At 39.5% G+C, this 19,100-nt stretch overlaps 1 protein-coding gene across 3 annotated transcripts; it reads right to left on the bottom strand.

Moving 5' to 3' along the window:
* Positions 1 to 317: 317 nt before the first annotated feature.
* On the bottom strand, positions 318 to 18,642 carry LOC132110541 (thyroid receptor-interacting protein 11-like). 3 transcript variants are annotated; one of them, XM_059517238.1, is made up of 23 exons: positions 18,102 to 18,641; positions 15,933 to 16,009; positions 15,545 to 15,655; positions 15,110 to 15,418; positions 14,938 to 15,009; positions 14,684 to 14,849; positions 14,196 to 14,534; positions 14,055 to 14,095; positions 13,732 to 13,830; positions 13,299 to 13,505; positions 11,937 to 13,191; positions 10,474 to 11,792; positions 10,081 to 10,362; positions 9,606 to 9,746; positions 9,263 to 9,456; positions 8,347 to 8,510; positions 8,144 to 8,247; positions 7,946 to 8,045; positions 4,051 to 4,132; positions 3,822 to 3,936; positions 1,704 to 1,826; positions 1,487 to 1,625; positions 318 to 685 (listed from the first exon to the last, which is right to left on the bottom strand). In XM_059517238.1, the coding sequence occupies exons 1-23, from the start codon at positions 18,238 to 18,240 to the stop codon at positions 462 to 464; spliced, it is 5,802 nt and encodes a 1,933-aa protein (XP_059373221.1). In that variant the 5' UTR covers positions 18,241 to 18,641; the 3' UTR covers positions 318 to 461. The 3 variants fall into 3 exon arrangements, with proteins under 3 accessions (XP_059373221.1, XP_059373220.1, XP_059373219.1); XM_059517237.1 differs by having other exon boundaries at positions 10,474 to 13,191; positions 18,102 to 18,263; positions 18,500 to 18,638; XM_059517236.1 differs by having other exon boundaries at positions 10,474 to 13,191; positions 18,102 to 18,642.
* Between the last annotated feature and the right edge of the window lie 458 nt (positions 18,643 to 19,100).

Below are 19,100 nucleotides of genomic sequence, written 5' to 3'. Positions count from 1 at the left end.
CATTCAACCATTCATAGCACTCAAAACATGAGGATTTTGAAAGACTATCTGTAGCGTTTTTGCAGAAGAGGAAAAGGCTTAATCCATTTGTGCAGTGGATGTCAGACGGCATCAGACAGTCTCTCAACACACTAGAAAAACATTAAACACCTCTCTTTGTCTGAAAATGACAAGCTCAGTGTTTGCACAACATTAAATAAATGTTGGGAGAAGGTCACAAGAATATTCGATAATATAATCTTCCACAGTTTGCAAACAGAAGTCGATTCTGTCAAACTAAGGTCTCAGTTTAGTCAAATTTAATTTTTTATTTTTTTTATTTTATTTTTTATTCCAATGGCAATCAGCCGTTTTAGTAAATATTTGAATCCATGACATGGCCCAGTTTTCTGTTTCCATCTGCTGGAACGTAGTGGCCTGATAAGCTAAAGTGCTTTGAGTGGCAGTACAGGTGGCTGATATCACTGCTTGAGTAAATCTTTCAGCACAGCTCCACCGCTTGCTTCAGCCGACACAGGTACAGGTGTAAAGGTGGGCAGGGCGGCTGAGATTGGCTTCATAAGCAGGTGGCCCCCAGAACCTGCAGTGCTGCCTGCACCTGCAGGATTGAGGAGGGGTACGGCTGCAGACCGGGGTGCCAGGAAGGGGTTTGAATCCCCGGTGCGCTTACCTGGACCTGAAACACCTGAAAGAACACAAGCAATGTTAGAAGTCATCACAGATATACAGGACCAAGAATGATAACTATGATGATAGCTATATTACTAGTGTCCAGACCAACAGGCGATAATGTACTGTTTGTACCTAGCAGGCACTTCAGTTATGTTGTCTGCAGCTTTAAATGCTGCTGGAACTTTTTGACGTGAGATGGATCCTAATTTGTTGTTAATGTTTGTATCATTTATCAGGAGGAAATCTTTCTGAAAGTCATTCCAACGATATTGTTCCTCTGTGTCATTACTGTTATAGCATTGGTGGGGACTTCCACATTTTCAAAGAATAAAAACGATTATTAAAACCTTATAGTTAACATCCTTGGTATAAATGGTTCTGGCCCATAAAATATAAAGTTTTTTAATCATGGATGCACCAATATTAAAATTCTGGCCAATAAGAATAAGCTGAAAATTATTTTCATGTTATAACCTATAATTGACAAGCATTTAATATTAAATTCTATACTATTTTGTCTAAATAAATTAAAGAATAACAACTTTTTTTAAATAATATTTTATATTATAAATAATAATATAAATATTTTAACTAAATTCGTAAAAAATAAATAATTGTAAACAATTTATTTTGAGATGCACTAAATATTACATTAAATTGCTTTGTATATAAGCTTATAAAAACTATAAAATTATCATGCATATATTTAAAAACCCAATGTGGGCCTATACCTATAAAAATTGCTAACAACAATAAATTAAAACATAACAATAACAATATATTGTGCATCACTAGTTTTTATGTGACATTATACCTGATGCAGGTGTGCTTGCTGTACTCCGGCCAGGTGGGGGCGCACTCAGTGGCTTGATGTCATAAACGGGCAATTTAGGGGCAGGAAGAGCAGGAGTAGACTCCACCTCCAGGAACTTCACAAACATCTCAGAGAAGGACTTTAAAACAGAGACTAGTGTAAGAGGAAGATGCATGTGTATAGTAATGTGTGTTCATGCATTCATAAGTGCACCCACCGAATTGAGGTTATGTGTATGTGTAGGCCTTTGGGGGGTGTTGGGTACACTCTGAACAGCTCTGCCTCCTAGCCAACTCGAGACCCATCCAGTCATCCCACTCTTGCCCTCTTCCTGTAACAACTGCAGAAAGAGAAAACATTAAAAGTCAGTAGGACAGTAGGCCAGAGGGAATGTTTGTGTGTGTGTGGTCTTTGGGTATGTGTCCTCAAAGCACTCAGACCAAATGAAAGCTACACCTTTGATATAAAACCACTGAATCAGACTTATTATTATTTATTTATTTTTTACCAAAAAGCAGACTGGGATTATTCTTAGTCTTTAAAATTGTAAACAGAGATCTCGAGTGGAAAACTTAATGTGTAGCATAAACAAATGTGAGAAAGGTGTGGAGAGGAGTGAAGAAAGAAGATATGGGTTGAAATGGAAAGTGGATTGTGTGACGCAGAAACACGCATACTCATATTTACTTTCCTTCTCTCCCTCTTTCTTCTCTGGAGGCTGTTGAGTAATTCTGCTCACAACTTGCTGAATAGCTGGAGTCTCTCTTGCCAGACCCCATCCTACTTCTATGGGATTGTGGGTAAGGAAATGCTTTTGGTGTAAGACTGGCATGGGCCCGTCATCTAATTCAGTCTTTGTCTGTCTAGCAGTCTATTTCTTTCTTCCTGCGAGTCTCTAACTCTTGATTTCTGTCTGCTGTCTGTCTATATTCTCATAATGTTTGCTTGCTTTATCTGTCAACAAATTTAATAACAACATTTTAATATATAAACAGCATACTCCGTAATGAAAAAGTTAAAGAAAAAAAACTTTATTTGCCATTTAAGTGAGTTTCATCTAGAAAATGCCTCAGTAACTTAATTCAGATCAAAAATGTATGCTGGTGTGAGGCTAGGTATTAAATTCTATAACAAGGTTATGTAAGGTACTATTTATATTCTTAATGCACGTTTCTTGACATAATGTGAACGATTCCTTATGCATGCTAATACAAAAAATAAAATAACTCACTCTTCCTCGGAAATAAATTTCCCTTTCTGCTAAAGTTACTTAGACCTAGATATTAAATAAATGTTAACCAATAGCCAAATACATCTACAAACAGCCAATTAGGGTTTGAGCAAACTTGCATTCTCAATCTGGTAACATCTATGCTTCACAATCCAATTAATTCACATTTTTCCCTCACTGAATATCCAGGTTCACTTGGACATACAACACGTTATGAAAGTAAAAAGCGGTTGTGAATGACTGGAGTGCAATTTGTTTGAAAAAGGAAAAACCCCATACTGATTTTGACCCTTTGAGGACAATAGCTAAAAACTATGGCTTTTCCGAGAAAAAAATTAAGCCACATCCTGCTCTATCATCAGAACTAATCTATTCCTGTTATTGAGAAAATCAGCCCCACCAGCATCAAAACGGAGAAACAGCAATTCGAACAGAAAACAAATCAGCTCTATTAGCTGACAGCCAAATGAATGGGATCATATGTGTGCACAGTTTCCGGGAGTGATGAAGTGTCATTTAGTGCAGGCCGTCTGAACAAGAGCAGGAATCTCTATACCCAGAATACCAGCAAGGACCAAACACATTGAAGTCATCCTTCAAAAGGATTCAAAACTAGGACCTTTTCAACAAGTCCGTCATGGGCAGCTTGAGATTTGTGCCAAATTAAACACATGAGGTAAGATGAGTGGAAAAATCTTTTTAACATCTGATTAAAAAACCTTCACGCTGACATCAAACAAGAGATCATTGGAAAAAAATGTAGTAAGAGGCTGGGCGGAGAACCGGACATCAGGATTCAGGAGGTCAAACATTAAATCAACACATGTTTAACAGTCATGTTTCAAGAGTGAGACAAGGACTGGAGCAGAGCCACATTTGAGAGTGATGAAAATTAGGAGGGATTTTTACAAAACAGGTGAGACAGAATGGTGAAGGAAATGACAAATAGTAAATAGTAAACGAGACTGTTGTTCCTTCTCTTTGGTAAATTGGACACGAGCACATTTGCATTGATGAAGAGGAATACTTTCATTTTAAAAAGTGAATCCAGAAGAGAGGATATAGAGAAATCTATAGTACGAGAAGCAGAAAGCACTGACCCACCTCTGTCACCTCATCTCGGTCCAAACCAAGCACATTACCCATAAGCCTCAGCACCTCAGAGCGCTTGTTTCGGGGGGTATGAAAATAGCCCAGGTAAAGATTCTTCATCAGAACCCTGTGTCAGAAGTTAATCATGTTAGGTGATATTTCACAGGAACACCCTTTTGAAAATATTTGGATCTACATATATATGAAATATGTTTCTAAGACCGACGTGTTTTGGACTCACTTGTCCACTTTGCCTTCGGTGCTGTTCACGAGGTTCATCAGTTTTCTCTGAGCCTCTTCCAACATCTCCTGTCTCACATCCACTGCAAACACACACAGGTACAAGTTTGAGTATTTTGTGGTATTCATTCATGCACTGCTGTCACAGTTAAGTTTACGAGTTATGGGCTAATTCATAAAACCAACACATGAATAAAAAATTATTTACTTTGCTAATGTCTGGTTTCTGTCAGATATGGTTGTGTCTAAGGTTTTTTTTTTCTACAAACATGATTATTTTCAATGCTGGCAATGAAATTGAATAATATCAAATAAATTCAGCCTTGTTGAGAACATTAAAAAAAAATATTATACCGACCACAAACTTTTTTTTATACATTTATAAAGTCAATGACTTATAAAGTCATAAGCCACTGACAAGTAAGTTTAGTTTCTAGACGAAGCCAATTTTACTTGCACTTGGTGAGTGTTCATTTTGGATGCATCTCACAAACACAGCTTTCAGCAGGAGGTGGTATATGACTTTGTTATGCATAAATGCAAACAGTAGAGAACAAGTGTTTGCACTGAACTAATAAGTATGTGTGTCTCCACCTTAATATAAACAGTAATAACAGTGGTATGGGGTTCAGTCAGTGTGTCTGGGAATGTCTCATGGAGTAGAAACAAAGAAGTCTATGAATATGGCGTGCTGTAAATGCCTTTATCACAAACACCCCTTGCTGATCCAGACCATTTGGCTCCTCAGAACCCTTTTCCTCTGAGCCTTCACCTCCTGAGACCACACGAACTGAGCGATAAGAAAGGGTGCGAGAGTTCCTGTCTGTGATAAACACCCTGAAATGTCTGTCGGCTACACTTGTTCTTCGCTATGCAAAAATGAACCATTCTGGATCATTCTGTCTATGGTCTCTTCAGTCGTTCTTTGACAGATGCTGTAAAAATCCCACCGCTCATCCCTCACCCTCCTCTCCCTCTCAGACCGACAGCTCCGTATTGTTGATTTGGGGCTTGATACGGACAGAGAAGAAATGGATAAGCCGAGATAGAAAGACAGGGTGGATGGAAAAAGAGAAGCTTTGTCTACACAGTTTGGCTGACATGCTATAAATATTATTTTTCTGACAGAGCGAATGCTAAACATCTATACAATCTACAGACCTGGCTGCTCTCTGCATCTCTCTCACACACGTCTCTTAATGTCTGCACTGATATGAATCAAATTCAAACAACTACATAAAGCACAGTCTCAAAGAGTCGAACATAATTTATTGGTTCCTGATGTTGCTGGTCCTGTTGATGTCACAAGTCTCTTCAGAAAAATGGTTCACAGTGCTATAAATCTGAGAATATTTCAAACAATGTGTCAACTGAGCTTGAGAGCAAGTCTTTTTGCAAAACATTTTTATAGGATTGTGTCATTGAAAGGATATTATATTATAAGTGCTGTGCAACACAGGTTCATAGGGGTAATTAAATGAACAAAGTCATAAAAAATGCTTTTTGACTGATTTAAAATCATAATTATTTTTATAAATCAAGAACCAAGAAATGAACTCAGTCACAATGCACATTATGTTATTCAATTGAATCAAATAAATTACTGAAATATGAATTGAACTAAATTGAGAGTGATTTAGTTGTTTCGAAAGGGAATCGGGAAATTAAATTAAATTAAATTTATGCATTAGCAGACGCTTTTATCCAAAGCGACTTACAGTGCATTCAGGCTATCAATTTTTACATATCATGTGTTCCTGGGGAGTCGAACCCCCAACATTGCGCTTGATAACGCAGTGCTCTACCAATTGAGCTACAGGAACACTATAATAAATATATGAAATAAATGCTAATACTCAGCCTTAGTTTTGTCAGCAGTTGATTAGTCCTAAATGGATTGTGTTCCTTTTCTAATTCTTCATCAAACTAAATTGACAGCTTCTGAATCAGAACCAAACTGAATAAGGAAATAAATGCTGATACCCAGCCTTAGTTTTTGCTATGGTTCATTAGTCCTTAATTTGAATTGTGCTTCTGTACTCTTCCTTGATCCTAGCTCAGTGGTTCTCAACCAGGGAGCTGGGGCCTCAGCACACGTCCAATGGGACAAAATTCATTAAAATACTACCAACTAACAGAAAAAAATTAAGATATAAATAAAAAAGTGGCCTTAACCATTATCTACAATCATCTATTAGCAGAATCAGTATCTTGAATCTTATAGAATCACAAAATAAATTGTTTAATTAACTTATATATATATATATATATTTATATTAGGGGTGTAACGATACGCGTATTCATATTGAACCGTTCGGTACGAGGCTTTCGGTTCGGTACGTGGTACGCATTAAGGGCCGAACGGTTCGTTGGACTAATTAATTATATTTGGAAAATAAAAATTCCAATAAAAATTGTGAAATATAATTATATGCGTTCAACAAAGTAGCCCAATAACCCAAACGACGTAACAGGCAACGCCCCTGACACCCCCGAAGAAGAAAAAAACACCAACTTATATGTTTATGTTAGGCTACTCAGTCAGGCGCTCGCTCACTCAGTACACGCTGAAGGCTCGTTGCAAAATGGCCAATGCGTTTAACAGACCAGAAATAGAAGATCCTCCAATAACCAACAGATCTGGTGTTTGGGTGCACTTTGGATTCCCTGTAAGCTATAATGGTGATGGCAAGAGAGTGGTGGATAAAAAACAACAACGATATGTCGCATCTACACCAAAAAAAAAAAAAACACCAGCGGGAATACTTGAAACATGTCAACTCATTTACGCCGACATCACCTTAGTGTGTCAGTATCTGGGAAAAGACGGAAAAAAGGAGAAACATACACGCAACAAACTATCCCCGCAGCATTTAGACAGACATTTCCAACGGATTCAAACAGGGCAAAAGACATCACCACGGCGATTGGTAGTCTACATTTACGTTATAGCCGCGAATATGAGACCTTACTATTTACCATTGATTCTATCATCACCATTATAGCTTACAGGGAATCCAAAGTGCACCCAAACACCAGACCTGTTGGTTATTGGAGGATCTTCTATTTCTGGTCTATTAAACGCATTAGCCATTTTGCAACGAGCCTTCAGCGCGTACTGAGTGAGCGAGCGCCTTACTCTGTAATGGAAAACGTAGGTTTTAAGAACATGCTTAATGTAATTGAGCCCTGTTACAATATTCCTTCACGAGCCCATTTCAGACAGACCGTAATTCCTGCTTTGTTCCAAAAAACATATGCCCTATAGAGAACCAATTGAGTAAAAACACACTCAATATAAAGATTTATAGAGTTCCATATAAAAAGTTACATCTTTGTATTTGTTCTAATATAACTAATATAACATTTTCTTTTTTTTATAAGGAGCTGTTTTTGTTTTATACAGTATGCTGCTAAGAAAACACCATAGAAGATGGGTAAAGAATAGCTCCATCATTGTTCAATGTAAAAAAAAAAAAACATACTTTGTTAGTTTTAATAAATAAAACATTTTTTAAAAATCAAGGAAATTTATCTGCCAATTTTTTCTTTTTGCTGTATCTAAAACGTACCGAACCGTGACACCAGTGTATTGTATCGAACCGAACCGTGAATTTTGTGAACCGTTACACCCCTATATATATATATATACACTTCAAGTTTCTGTTAATAAAGTTTGAAAACAACCAATGTTGTAATAATTCCAGCAGAAATACCATAGAAATGAGCTAATATGGGTGTGTGTTTGTGTGTGTGTGTGGGGGGGGGTTATTGGACAATGAGCGTCTCAAAGACAAAAAGGTTGAGAACCACGGTCCTTGTTAAACAATGAGATTTCCTAGTAAAGTTCTTATGCTTTGATTTCCACAAAGTCATTAACAAACATTGGGCCTCACCTTGTTTCTTCAGATCTTCTATCTGTTCCTCTTTGAGGTCCAGCTGGTCAGTGAGGCGGGAGGCAGATTCTAGAGCTGCGGTAGCTTCATCCAGGTTTATCTAAGATTACACACACAGACATCGAACCTTAACATAAATCCTTGTGTCAAACACTGTGCTGAAAGAACAGAGGTTTGTATATGTCTGTTTGAACTGACTTGCAGAGAGGCCGCCTGATCCTGAAATCTTTCTGCTTTAGTTCTCCACTCTTCTTTCTCTCTCTTGTGTTTTTCCAGTTCTGCTGAGTACATGGCCTTTTCTTCTGTAAAGAGAGATACACGTCATCATTCCATAAAAGAAAGATGATTCTCTTCATAAATTACAATAGAAATTGAATAGCAAAAATAATGTGCATGCTTGCCTTGTTGAAATTGTTCTAGCACCATCTGCAGGTTAGAGAGGGACACCGCATACTGGTTGATCTGATCCTGAGCAGCACGGAGCTGAATGAGCACTTCATCTCTCTGTCTGACTGCTCCGTTCAGCTGCTCCTGAAGAGACTCGACCTGCAGGCTAGCCTGCTGACTACACACACACACACACACACACACACAGTTATTTTAAGAACCTCATAGATACAATCACTTGTAATGTATAATTAAAAAATGACCAGTTACTTTTGACTAGTAGTAAGTAATGGCACTGCAACAAAACTGATTTGGTAAGTGTTGGGTGACATTTTATGACGAGTTATTTAAAAAAGGTTTGATCAAAAAAAAAAAGTCTTGCCCTGCCTGGTGAAAATCGGACACACTGTCTCAGATGAGTTTGAAAAACAAGGTTTTGAAAAAAATCTAAATGACGGGAAAACTTTCATGACAGAAAATTATGTTAAATGGTGAGATTGATTCAGCATGAGCCAAGGAATTCTGGAATCATTTTGTTTCTGGCCCTTATGGCTCATAAGTTAATAACATAAGCATCAATGCAAATTTGAGTTGATGAAGGGTTTAAGGTAGAGACTCCAAATTTACTGTGGCTATTGTTGACACTGTTCTCTATCCGTATGCCAAATTTTGATAACTTCTGTAAATGGGTCTATGGGCTGCCATAGGCTCAAGAGTGGAAGACGATGACTAAAGAGTAGGAAAAAGAGGAGGAGGAGAAGACTAATGCATAAAATACCTTCATTGCTTGGCCCCTAATTTTATAAGCATATATGATTACGGAAACAAATAACAGTATAAAAAGAGACTAGTGAGGGCAGGAGGAACACGTTGGATGCAAACTATGGTTTGAAACCAAGCAATCACACCAACAGACTAAAACAGACCCACCTTGCGCTCTCCACGGCATTGGAGGAAGATGCTAACCGCTCCTCCAGGAGTGCCACTCTGCGTCTCAGCTCTCCCTCTCTGTCCTCAGCTATCAAAGCCTCACGAGTGTACGAATCCTCAATCTCTAACAGGTGATTGCGCAAACGCTCCACCTCCTGCTTCAGACGCTGCTCTTTATCGCGTGTGTGCTGCAGCTACATAAAGGAAAAACATGAAAGTACAGTAATTCCCCCATAAAAATATATTTTTGATGGATGCAACTGGATATTAAATTGATATGAAATGTTATCTTTTAGTAAGGCAACAAAGCAAATTAATAATGTGTAATATTGGGCTTTGCTACCTCACTCTGAAGAGCGGATGTCTCCATTTGTTTTTGTTTGAGAGCCATCATCACTTGATCTCTTTCTTGCTGAAACAACACTGCCTTCTCCTGCATGGACTTAACTTCATTCAACAATTGGTTCAGCTCACCAGATTTACCCTGCAGTATGGACAATGGCAGAAGGGATCAATTTCACAACATATAGAACCAGAAAAGTCAAGAAAAAATTAAATGCCTTCATTGGCATTAACATTATAAAAGTGCATTGTGTTCACTGCAGTTATTTAGGAGGGTGGGTGAACAGGAGAGATTTAAAAATTAATAATAATAATAAAATAAAATTCAACAGTTACTACTGTTCAAAACTGTAGGATGTAGGATTTTTATGTATTTGAAATAAGTCTCCTAATCTTGTCGAAGCTACATTTATTTGATCAAAATAGAGTAATTTTTACACATTTTTTATATTTAAAAGACACACAAACAGACAAACCTGCTCTTTATCTTTTAGCATCTTCTCAATGGCAGAAGCCTTCTCATTCACAGCGCTGAACTGAAACTCTCGTTCCCGAAGCAGCAGTGACACCTGCATGTTGGTCTCCTGAAGGGCACGGAACTCTGTCTCTTTCTCACGAGCTTTTGCTGCTATCGCTTCATTCTCCTCTTTTAGCTTCTTCACATCGAGTTCCAGGATCAACGCACGCTCCTTCAGGTTTGTCACAGCCTGCTTCAAGACCTCATTGTCGTTTTCGCGATTACGTAAATTTTCACTCACCTAGATAGCACAGAAAAAATGTCACATAAGTTTAAGATTAACAAAATCATTTAGAGATTTATTTAAGTGTATTTAAAAACAGCCATTCAACACATCAGAATTGTACGTCACCTGACTGAGTTGGTCTCCCTTGGTCTTAATGAGCAGATCTTTCTCTCTGAGGGAGCGCTGTAGCGATTCTTGCTTCTCTCTTGCCTGCTTGAGCTCCTCTGCATGGCTTCTCTGATCACTTTCAGACAGAGATGCAGAATTTGACAAGCGATGATTGTTTTCCTGCAGAATTCTTATTATGCTCTCCTTCTCTGCTAAAATTCTCTGCATTGACTGCAACTCCTGATGATGGCTCTCATCTTGGCCAGGTGGTGCTGCCCCCTTCAGGTTTGGAGGGGCAAAAGCCTGGGTAGCAGAAGCTTCTGGAGAGTGCTTGACATTGCCAAGCTTCCCAAGCAGGACATCTTTGGTACTGCTCAGCTGGCTGATGGTCTGCTGCACCTGTGCCAGCTCTTGACTCAAAAATCCCAGCCTTTTCTCTTTCTGCTCATAGCTCTGAATAAGTCTGGTGTAATCCACCGAGAGCTGTGAGCTACAGTCACTATCTTCAGAAAACTGCCCCTGGAGCTTGAGCAGCTCCTCTTGTAGCTGAGCAGATTCATGCTGCATGTTCCTCACAGTCGTGATCACCTGCTGCTTCCACTCCTCCATCTTCTTCACTTGCTGTTTGAGACTGTCACGTTCTTGTAGGATCTCCTCAAACTGGTTACTGCTAACACCTCGGGAGCCACCACTAACAGAATCACCGCCACCAGATGCCTGGAGGACAGTGACCAGGGTCTGACATTTCTGAGTCAAGGCGTCAATCTCAATATCCTTCTCACGAATGATGCGGGAAAGGTTCTGAATGGTCTCTCGAAACATCTCTTGACTGCCTGAAGGGTCGCTCATTGTGGAGAGCCGCTGGTTTTCTTGCTGGAGCTTCAACAAGGCGGCTTCCTTGGATGCAACAATGTCCATAATGCGATGGTAGTCTGAGCGTAGCTGGCTGTTTTCTCTCGTTTTCTCGTTGAGCACAGCCAACACCTGTTCACGTTCCACCGCATATGCCTGCAACTGCTGCTGCAGGAACACCATATCTTGACCATGGCCACCAGCCACACGAGCATGGAGCGCCTGGATTTCTAAATCTTTTTGAAGCACCATCTGCGAGAGCTTTCCCAGTTCATTCTGAGAGACCACAAGTTGGTCGAGCTGCTTGGTTAGAGACAGGTTCTTCTCATTTAGTTGGTTAATCTCAGTCTCTTTCTCACTGATTCCTTTCACAAGTTTCTCAATCTCAACCTTTGAAAGGTCATGTTTCTCATTACCGTTTTCACCATTCAGTGACTGGGTCTTGTCTTCCTGTAGGATTTCTACGGACTGTATATGACTTTGTCCTTGTGTGCTCAGGCCTTCCACTTCTGACTGAAGCTGGGCAATCTCCTCATCTTTAGCACTGATGAGTCTTTCATAATTGAGTGAGCTTTGTTCATGTCTTGTCCTTGCTTGCTCTAATTCACTCTGTAGCACCTGCAGAGAACGCTGTGTAGCCTGCTGTTCCTCTGATAGCTTCCTCAAAGATTGGACCTCTTTTTCAAGTTGATCTCTGGCAGCTTTGAGCTGGGCCACCTCAGTCTCAAGCTCTGTGATGATGTCCAGTGTCCGCGGCTCTGACAATAACTGCGGTCTGCTTTGCTGGTCCCTCAGACGGTCAATCTCTTCTTTTAGATGGCTGTTTTCTTCCTTCATGACTCCAAGCTGTTTGTCTTTCTCCTCCACTGACCTTCTCAGAGAGTCACATTCCTGAGTTGCGCCCAAGAACTTGTGCTCTAATTCCTGTTGTGTTTCTGCAGCTTGAGCTTTTAGGGTTTCTGCAAATGCATCCTTTTCCTGCAGAAGCTCAGTGAGTTGATTTTGGCCTGCCACAGTGATGTCTAGCATCTCACTGGTGTCTTTGTGGTCAGAGACCATCTGCTCCATCTCACGCCTGAGCTCTGCAATGGAGAGATCTTTTTCCTGATTCAGTTTCACCATTCGCTCATGTTCTGTCTGCAGTGCAGAAGCATCCATAGAGCGTGCTCTGGTCAGTTCATCGATGGTATGTTGATACTGTTTGGTCTGATCTGATAGTCGCTTCTCAGTCCTACTTAGCTCAGATTCTAACTGGCTCTTCTCTAATTTCAAGGCTTCAATGCGAGTATCTTTCTCCAGGGAAATCCTGTTAAGAGAGGCTTGACCATCTTGGATCCGCCTTTCCAAACTGTCAATCTTCTCCAAAGCCTGAGTGCACTCTTCTTTTAACTTCCTATTTTCAATTTTCAATTCAAAGTCCTCTGAAATGGCCCTCTCGTAGGAGGACTTTACTTCTGCTAACTCTGCTCTCAAGCCCTGGATCTCTTCATCCCTTGCATCAAGTACCTTCCTGTGTTCCTCTAACTCATTCCCTTGCTCCCCAGAATGAGTTAACTTCTCACAAAGTGCAGTAAGTTCTGATTCTCTCTCCTGAAGCGCCCTCTTGAGTTCAGAGGTCTCCTGCCGCAGCTCTTTGCCCAGATCCTGTGACTTGCACAACTTTTCCCTCAGCTCCTTTACCGTGGTTTCCAGTTGCTGCTTTGCCATGTGCAGTTCATTCAAGGAGAAAGCACTTTGACTTAGCTTCTCCCCCTGAGCTTCCAGTTCCAGTTGAAGAGTCCGTCTCTGGTCAAGAGAGGAGTTGAGATCTGACTGAAGATCAGCTTTTTCTGCATCAGCCTGGGTTTTCTGCAAGGACAGCTGTTCCTTGACTGTAATAAAATGCTGGAGGAAAATCATTGAACAAGTATTTAGTATATCGATTCAAATTAGAAACACATTCAACAGATCCAATAATTTTACATGATCATACATGATCTCAAAAAGAGTACCTGTGTGGCTTCCTGGTTTTGCCTGTCCAGTTCTTCCAGTTCAGCACTGAGTGTCTCTATATCAAGATGTGCTTGTTTTAGTGCTTGCTCCCGTTGATGCAGCTGGCTCTTTAAGTCGGAAACTTCCTGGGATATTTCCACAGCACTTTCTGACTCTAAACCCTCGTGTCTCTCCTTGGCCAGAGTCAGTCTCTCAACTAATGCAAGCTGATAAAAGAAAGAAAGAAAGAAAAAGTGTATGAAACTAATGTCAGTTAAGCAAAAATGACCATTTCCATGATAACATGCAAGTGTTCTTTCAAAAAGCTATTGAAGTATTGATCACCATATCTTCTTCAAAGATTTTTTAGATTTGACAGATACTGAACGTCTGTCTAAAAACAAGAAGAAACGGGTATTATTGTGTAACATTACTTTGTCAACATATACAAACCTTTTCTCTCTCCAGCTCTTCCTTCTCTTTCCTGAGGGTATCAATGATGGTGTTGAGCTCCAGGATGTCAGCATGTTTTACCTCTTCTGTAGGACTGCTCTGAATTAATTTAAAAAAAAAGAAAAGTGTAAAATGTATTGACACTCAAGCCACACTTACATTATTTGCAGAGGCAACCAGAAAGTGTCCAAATACTTTTTCTTAATTGTAAACATTTATATCAATTGTTTTATATTTAGAATCCTCATCATGTCTAAAAGACCTGAATATTTTTGGTCTACAAATATCTAAACTTTGCAGAGGAAGGTTTTTAGCAAATTTACCTCACTGAGAGTCCTCAATCTAGCCATCTCTTTCTCTGCACCTAGAAAATAATATACAAATATATAACAAATATAAAGTTTAACGGATTTCGCCATCCAGGAACATATTTGATCACACACAATTTTGTGTGTTCTCTATACCTGCCAGAGCTTTTTTCAGGGTTTGTATCTCATTTTCATGCTGGGTTTTCAGCATAGACTTCCCCTCCTGTTCCTGTACTCGAGCCTGGAGTTCGTTTACAGACTTCTGAAGGCGACTGTAATTCTGCAACAATTCTGTATTTTCTACTGCAGCCTCCTCCTTTTCCCTCTCTAGCTTGGTCTTCTGATGCTCTGCCTCCTCCAAGCTGGCCAACAGATCTCTGTGCTGTTTGCGCTGAAGCTCAGCCTCCTCCTGTAAAGACTGTATGGTCGATTGCAATTCCTGAAGTTTGGCAGAGTCTTGTACAGTGGTTGATTTTTGGGCAACATTTCCACCTTCTGAAGAAGAGGGAGATAAACACAGCATTGTACTCAAAGATCAACTGCTCATTTGAAAATTACCTCCCAATTAAAAATCAAACACTTCATCTGCATGTAAAAAGTACTAAAGCCTCCTATAATAATATTCCGATAATATTCCTCCTCACCACTTTGAAGCTGCTCCTCAAGCTCCTCAATTCTTTCCTCATACTCTGCCAGCTCCTCTCTGTGCCGTTTTGAGATTTCAGCCATTTTCAGCCTCTGGGCATCCTGCAATGCTGCCAGTTCATGCTGGTGCTCATCCACCTCCCGTGCCATTTCCTCTCTCAGCTCCTGAATGGGTCAGAATGTCATTTAGGTTAAAAACAGAACCTGATTCCAAGCGCTGACCTACTCTGTTACAGTTCATAAGGTTTTTCACCTTGATCATTCTTTGCATTTTCACAACTTCACCTTGGTGTCCGTTACCATCAACTCCTGGTAGCTTGGATGCCTGTTAAATAAAAAAAAAAATCTAATTTGTCTAATTTTATGTCATCGCTCTCTCATGATACAATTGTAAAACTGTGTCCGAGGTATAATTTAAAAGTGACCTGTGCAACTCTCCTCCAGTGGGCTACATCAGCTTCTAGACGATGCACCTCATTGGAAAGATGGTTAATTTCCTGCTGTGACCACAGGACATCACTGAGGTCCACCTCATCGCCATGGAAGCCTTGATGGACAGCTGAAGACCGGTGCAGAAAGGAAGACGAAGTAGTAGTAGTGGCAGCAGTGGTAATAGGAAGTACAGCAGCGGAATCGGAGGAGAATGAGCGGGCTGCAGCCTGAGCGGAATGTTGGAGTTTCTGAATATCCTCCTGCAGACCACTCTGACGGGCCTTGAGGTGACTAATCTCCACCTTTACAACAATAAACATACACACAATATTAACAGTATTATTTGAAATTTCAGAAAATTCTCCCACTATAATTAGGTATATTGTAATTCTTCTCCAAAATAGTAGTGGAGTTCGTTTTGAACCCACCTCTTTCTGTTGCAGGAGGGTTCTGTATTCCACTGACTGCTGTTTGACCTGAATCTCTGCCGCCTCTAGCTTCTCCTCCAACTCAGAGTTTATTCTCCGCAAGCGCTCATACTAAACCACACAAAATCAAATGCAAAGAAACAAAAAAAATAAAAAAAAACAATTATAGATGTTAATGTACTGACAAAATATTTTGAAACAACTCATCCTGTAACTGAATTATGGTTCATAATTGGGCTTTTTTTTTTTTTAAAACAACGCGTGCAAATAGAAAGAAGAAAAGTCTTAAATTTTAAAGCACACAACACATAAGCCCTCATGAAAGAACTATGAAATATCGGCAAGACTTCATCATCAAGACTAGGACTTTTTGTGCTCAATAAATCACCTCTGATTTTTGTGCTGCATATAAAGTCTCCAGTTCCTGCAATCTAGAGCTGGACACCTGCAGCTCAGAGGCAGCGTCTGGAAGAAAGAAAAACACACTGACATTTAATGAAGTAATGAAATAGCTGAGACTACATCTGTGCATGCAGCTTTATTATACAGCAATTGTCTCAAGTGTGAATCATAGAGTGACAAGTTCTTTCCATTTATCGAATTAAAAATAAAACAGGAAATTGGTGATGGGAACTTCTGTTCTTCTGTAAACTGTCCAACATTACCAAGTCACTGGAAGAGATGGTACACTGACTGACCACAAGACCTCACTGAATGAGAAGGCTAAAGGGTAACACAAGTGTACAGAGAGTAAAAATAGACTACTACATTTGCACTCTACACAGGAATCATTCAAAGTCAAGGACACATTTAGACAATTGTTGGGTGACTGTCCCTTTAAATACCAACATTCCAGGAGGATCAAGTTCAGTTATTTTATTCCAGCAGCTGCACAGCCCCAGCAGAATATTACATATCTATAATCGACAAGTACACTTAAATGAATATAGACTCTGTCTGGAGAAAATAACAAAAGTTTTTTTTTTTAAGCACCAAAAAAAAGTGCTGCCCTCTGTCAGAAAGTTGTCATTGGGAAGAAGGTTTACCTTCCAACATAACTATGACCCAAAGCACACAGCAAACTCACCACACAGTGGTTGAATGAGACAATAATGAATGTCCTTGCATGGTCTAGTCAGAGCCCAGACTTAAACCCCGCTGAAATCTGTGGAGTGACTTGAAGACTGCAGTCCACAAACAGTCACCATCAAATTTAACTAAACTTGAACAGTTCTGCAAAGAAGAGTGGGCAAATATTCCAATGTCTAGATGTGCAAAATAAGTAGTGACATATCACTGTAGGTGGTCTCTGTTGTTGTGGAAGAGGACAAACCCTTCCAGGTGTCACACCTGCCTCTTCTGAGCAGCCAGCCTAAAAAATGGCTAATGTACACTGGTAAAAATGTATAATAAGTTTCTATATGTTAAAAGTATTTATTGCAATACATGGCATGAAATAACAATGAACAATACTTACAGCATTTATTAATGTACTTTGGTGTTGTTGTTTCAAAAGACAACAAAAGCAGGTAAGTTTAAGTAAGTCTGAAATAGCTTTGAAACACGAAGGTCAAAGCTTCTTGAGACATGACATATTGACTCAAGGTCTGTCTGCTTTGCTGGAAGCTGCTGATCAAAGTTCTCAGTGTGCTGTGTGTTTCTGTCCACTCCTCCGATGGTCAAACCGGGCATATTTACTTTTAATACCAGCAAGGTTTTTATTGGTAAACAACTGTATTTCTGTGTTTTAATAAGGCAGAATACAACAATAGACACGCCAGAGATACACACCAAAGTAATACATAATTAAGTCCTCATTGACAAAAGAAAGCAACAGAACTGAGACACATCCATCACTTTCTGGATTAAGATCAAGTTCCTAAACTCCAGCCGAAGATACACCTCTGATAGGGATTCAGCAGCTGTATGTAACAAACCTCTTACTCTGTTTTACTAGAATTACTTTAGCCCATTATATATGCAATCATATGCCAATTGCAGAGAATGACGATAGAAATCCTAAAGGGAATGTTCACTCAAAAATGAAAGCCATTAACTCACCCTAACCTCTTGTTCCAAACTTGTATGACTTTCTTCTCAAAAGCAGGCTCTGTCTGGAGGCTGCAGGTCCCAAACTTTTCTTTTTGTAAGCAAGCCATTTAGGTTTGGAAAGTATAATCATTTTCATTTTTGAATGCACTTTCCCTTTAATTACTTTGACGAGATGCCAATGTAAACAAATCGCATCTTTAAAAAACTGCCAAACTATTCATAGTCACAAGTAGCACATTTCACAGTGAGTTTAACTTAGATATTTAGGCTAAATATCAAGAACAACTTGACTGACTGTATTCATAAACTAATCAACATAAAACTGTCACATTCATTAGTCTAGCCTACAAAAAAATAAACGCCTAATAAACAAAACGATCAAACACTTTCAGTTGTTGTTAAAGCCAGTTATATAACAAAACAGCAGACCATACTGTACAAATACTGTAAAAGTGTTAAATGTCTATAGGAAGTCATATGATCTAGATGACTGTTGTCCACTCACCTTCCACTTCCTCGGCGCTTTCCAGTAGAATATCTTTGGTAAAATTAGAGATCTGTCCGGTAAAAGAAGAAAAGCTTCCCCCGACCTGCCCCAAACTCTGCCCCAGGCCAGAGCCTAACCCTCCCAGCCAGGACGACATGATGAGCCGATCCGGATCTAACCCTTGATCAACGACACGGGCCTTTCAGACACACAGAAAACGCTCTAACAGCACAGAGGGCTTCATGTATTCAAGCTAAGAACAACTAGCGTTATTTATATTGGTTTGTTTTAACAGACGTAACGTTCATAATAATTAATCAGCGGCGGATCTGGATTCCGGATGGCTCAAAATTTCAAGACATAAACAAAGAAAAACGCCGGGTTATACGTGTTAAATCCACAGGAATCACGAAGACCTGGTTGCCGGATTATATCCACATATGGACGAGCAGGTTTTTGTTATCGGTTTGCTGTGTTTTTCACGCGGATGAAGTGCCAGCTCGATCGCGGCCATGGGGACGTGGACAGCACAGAGGGATTATGGGACGGTGGAGGACCAACATAATCCACACACCACGCCTTAACAGCGACGTCACTGGACTGAATGAGTCCTGCAATCATGTGATTTCTTTTAATATCTCTGAGGGCATAATTTGAGACAAATTGTTGTTTTAATTCAATTATATTTTATACTTCTATAACATAGGCTTCTATTCAAAAGTTTGGGGCCAATAATATTTTTTGAAATAAATATTTTTAATTAAGCAAGGAAGCATTTATTTGATCAAAAATAACAGTAAGGGACACTTTTTTTTTAAATACTAAAAACATGTCACATTTCCACTAAAATATTGAGCAGCACAACTGTTTTCAACACTCATAATAACAAATGTTTCTCAAGCACCAAATCAGCAGATTTATTTCTGAAGGATCGTGTGATACTGAAGACTGGGGTAATGGCTGATGGAAATACAGCTTTGCCATCACAGGAATAAATTACATAAAAAAAAAATGTAA

This window comes from Carassius carassius, chromosome 30 (genome assembly GCF_963082965.1).
Source record: "Carassius carassius chromosome 30, fCarCar2.1, whole genome shotgun sequence".
Lineage (NCBI taxonomy): Eukaryota > Metazoa > Chordata > Actinopteri > Cypriniformes > Cyprinidae > Carassius > Carassius carassius.
The sequence above is the reverse complement of the archived record's forward strand: the minus strand, read 5'-3'. Positions and strand labels throughout refer to the sequence as shown.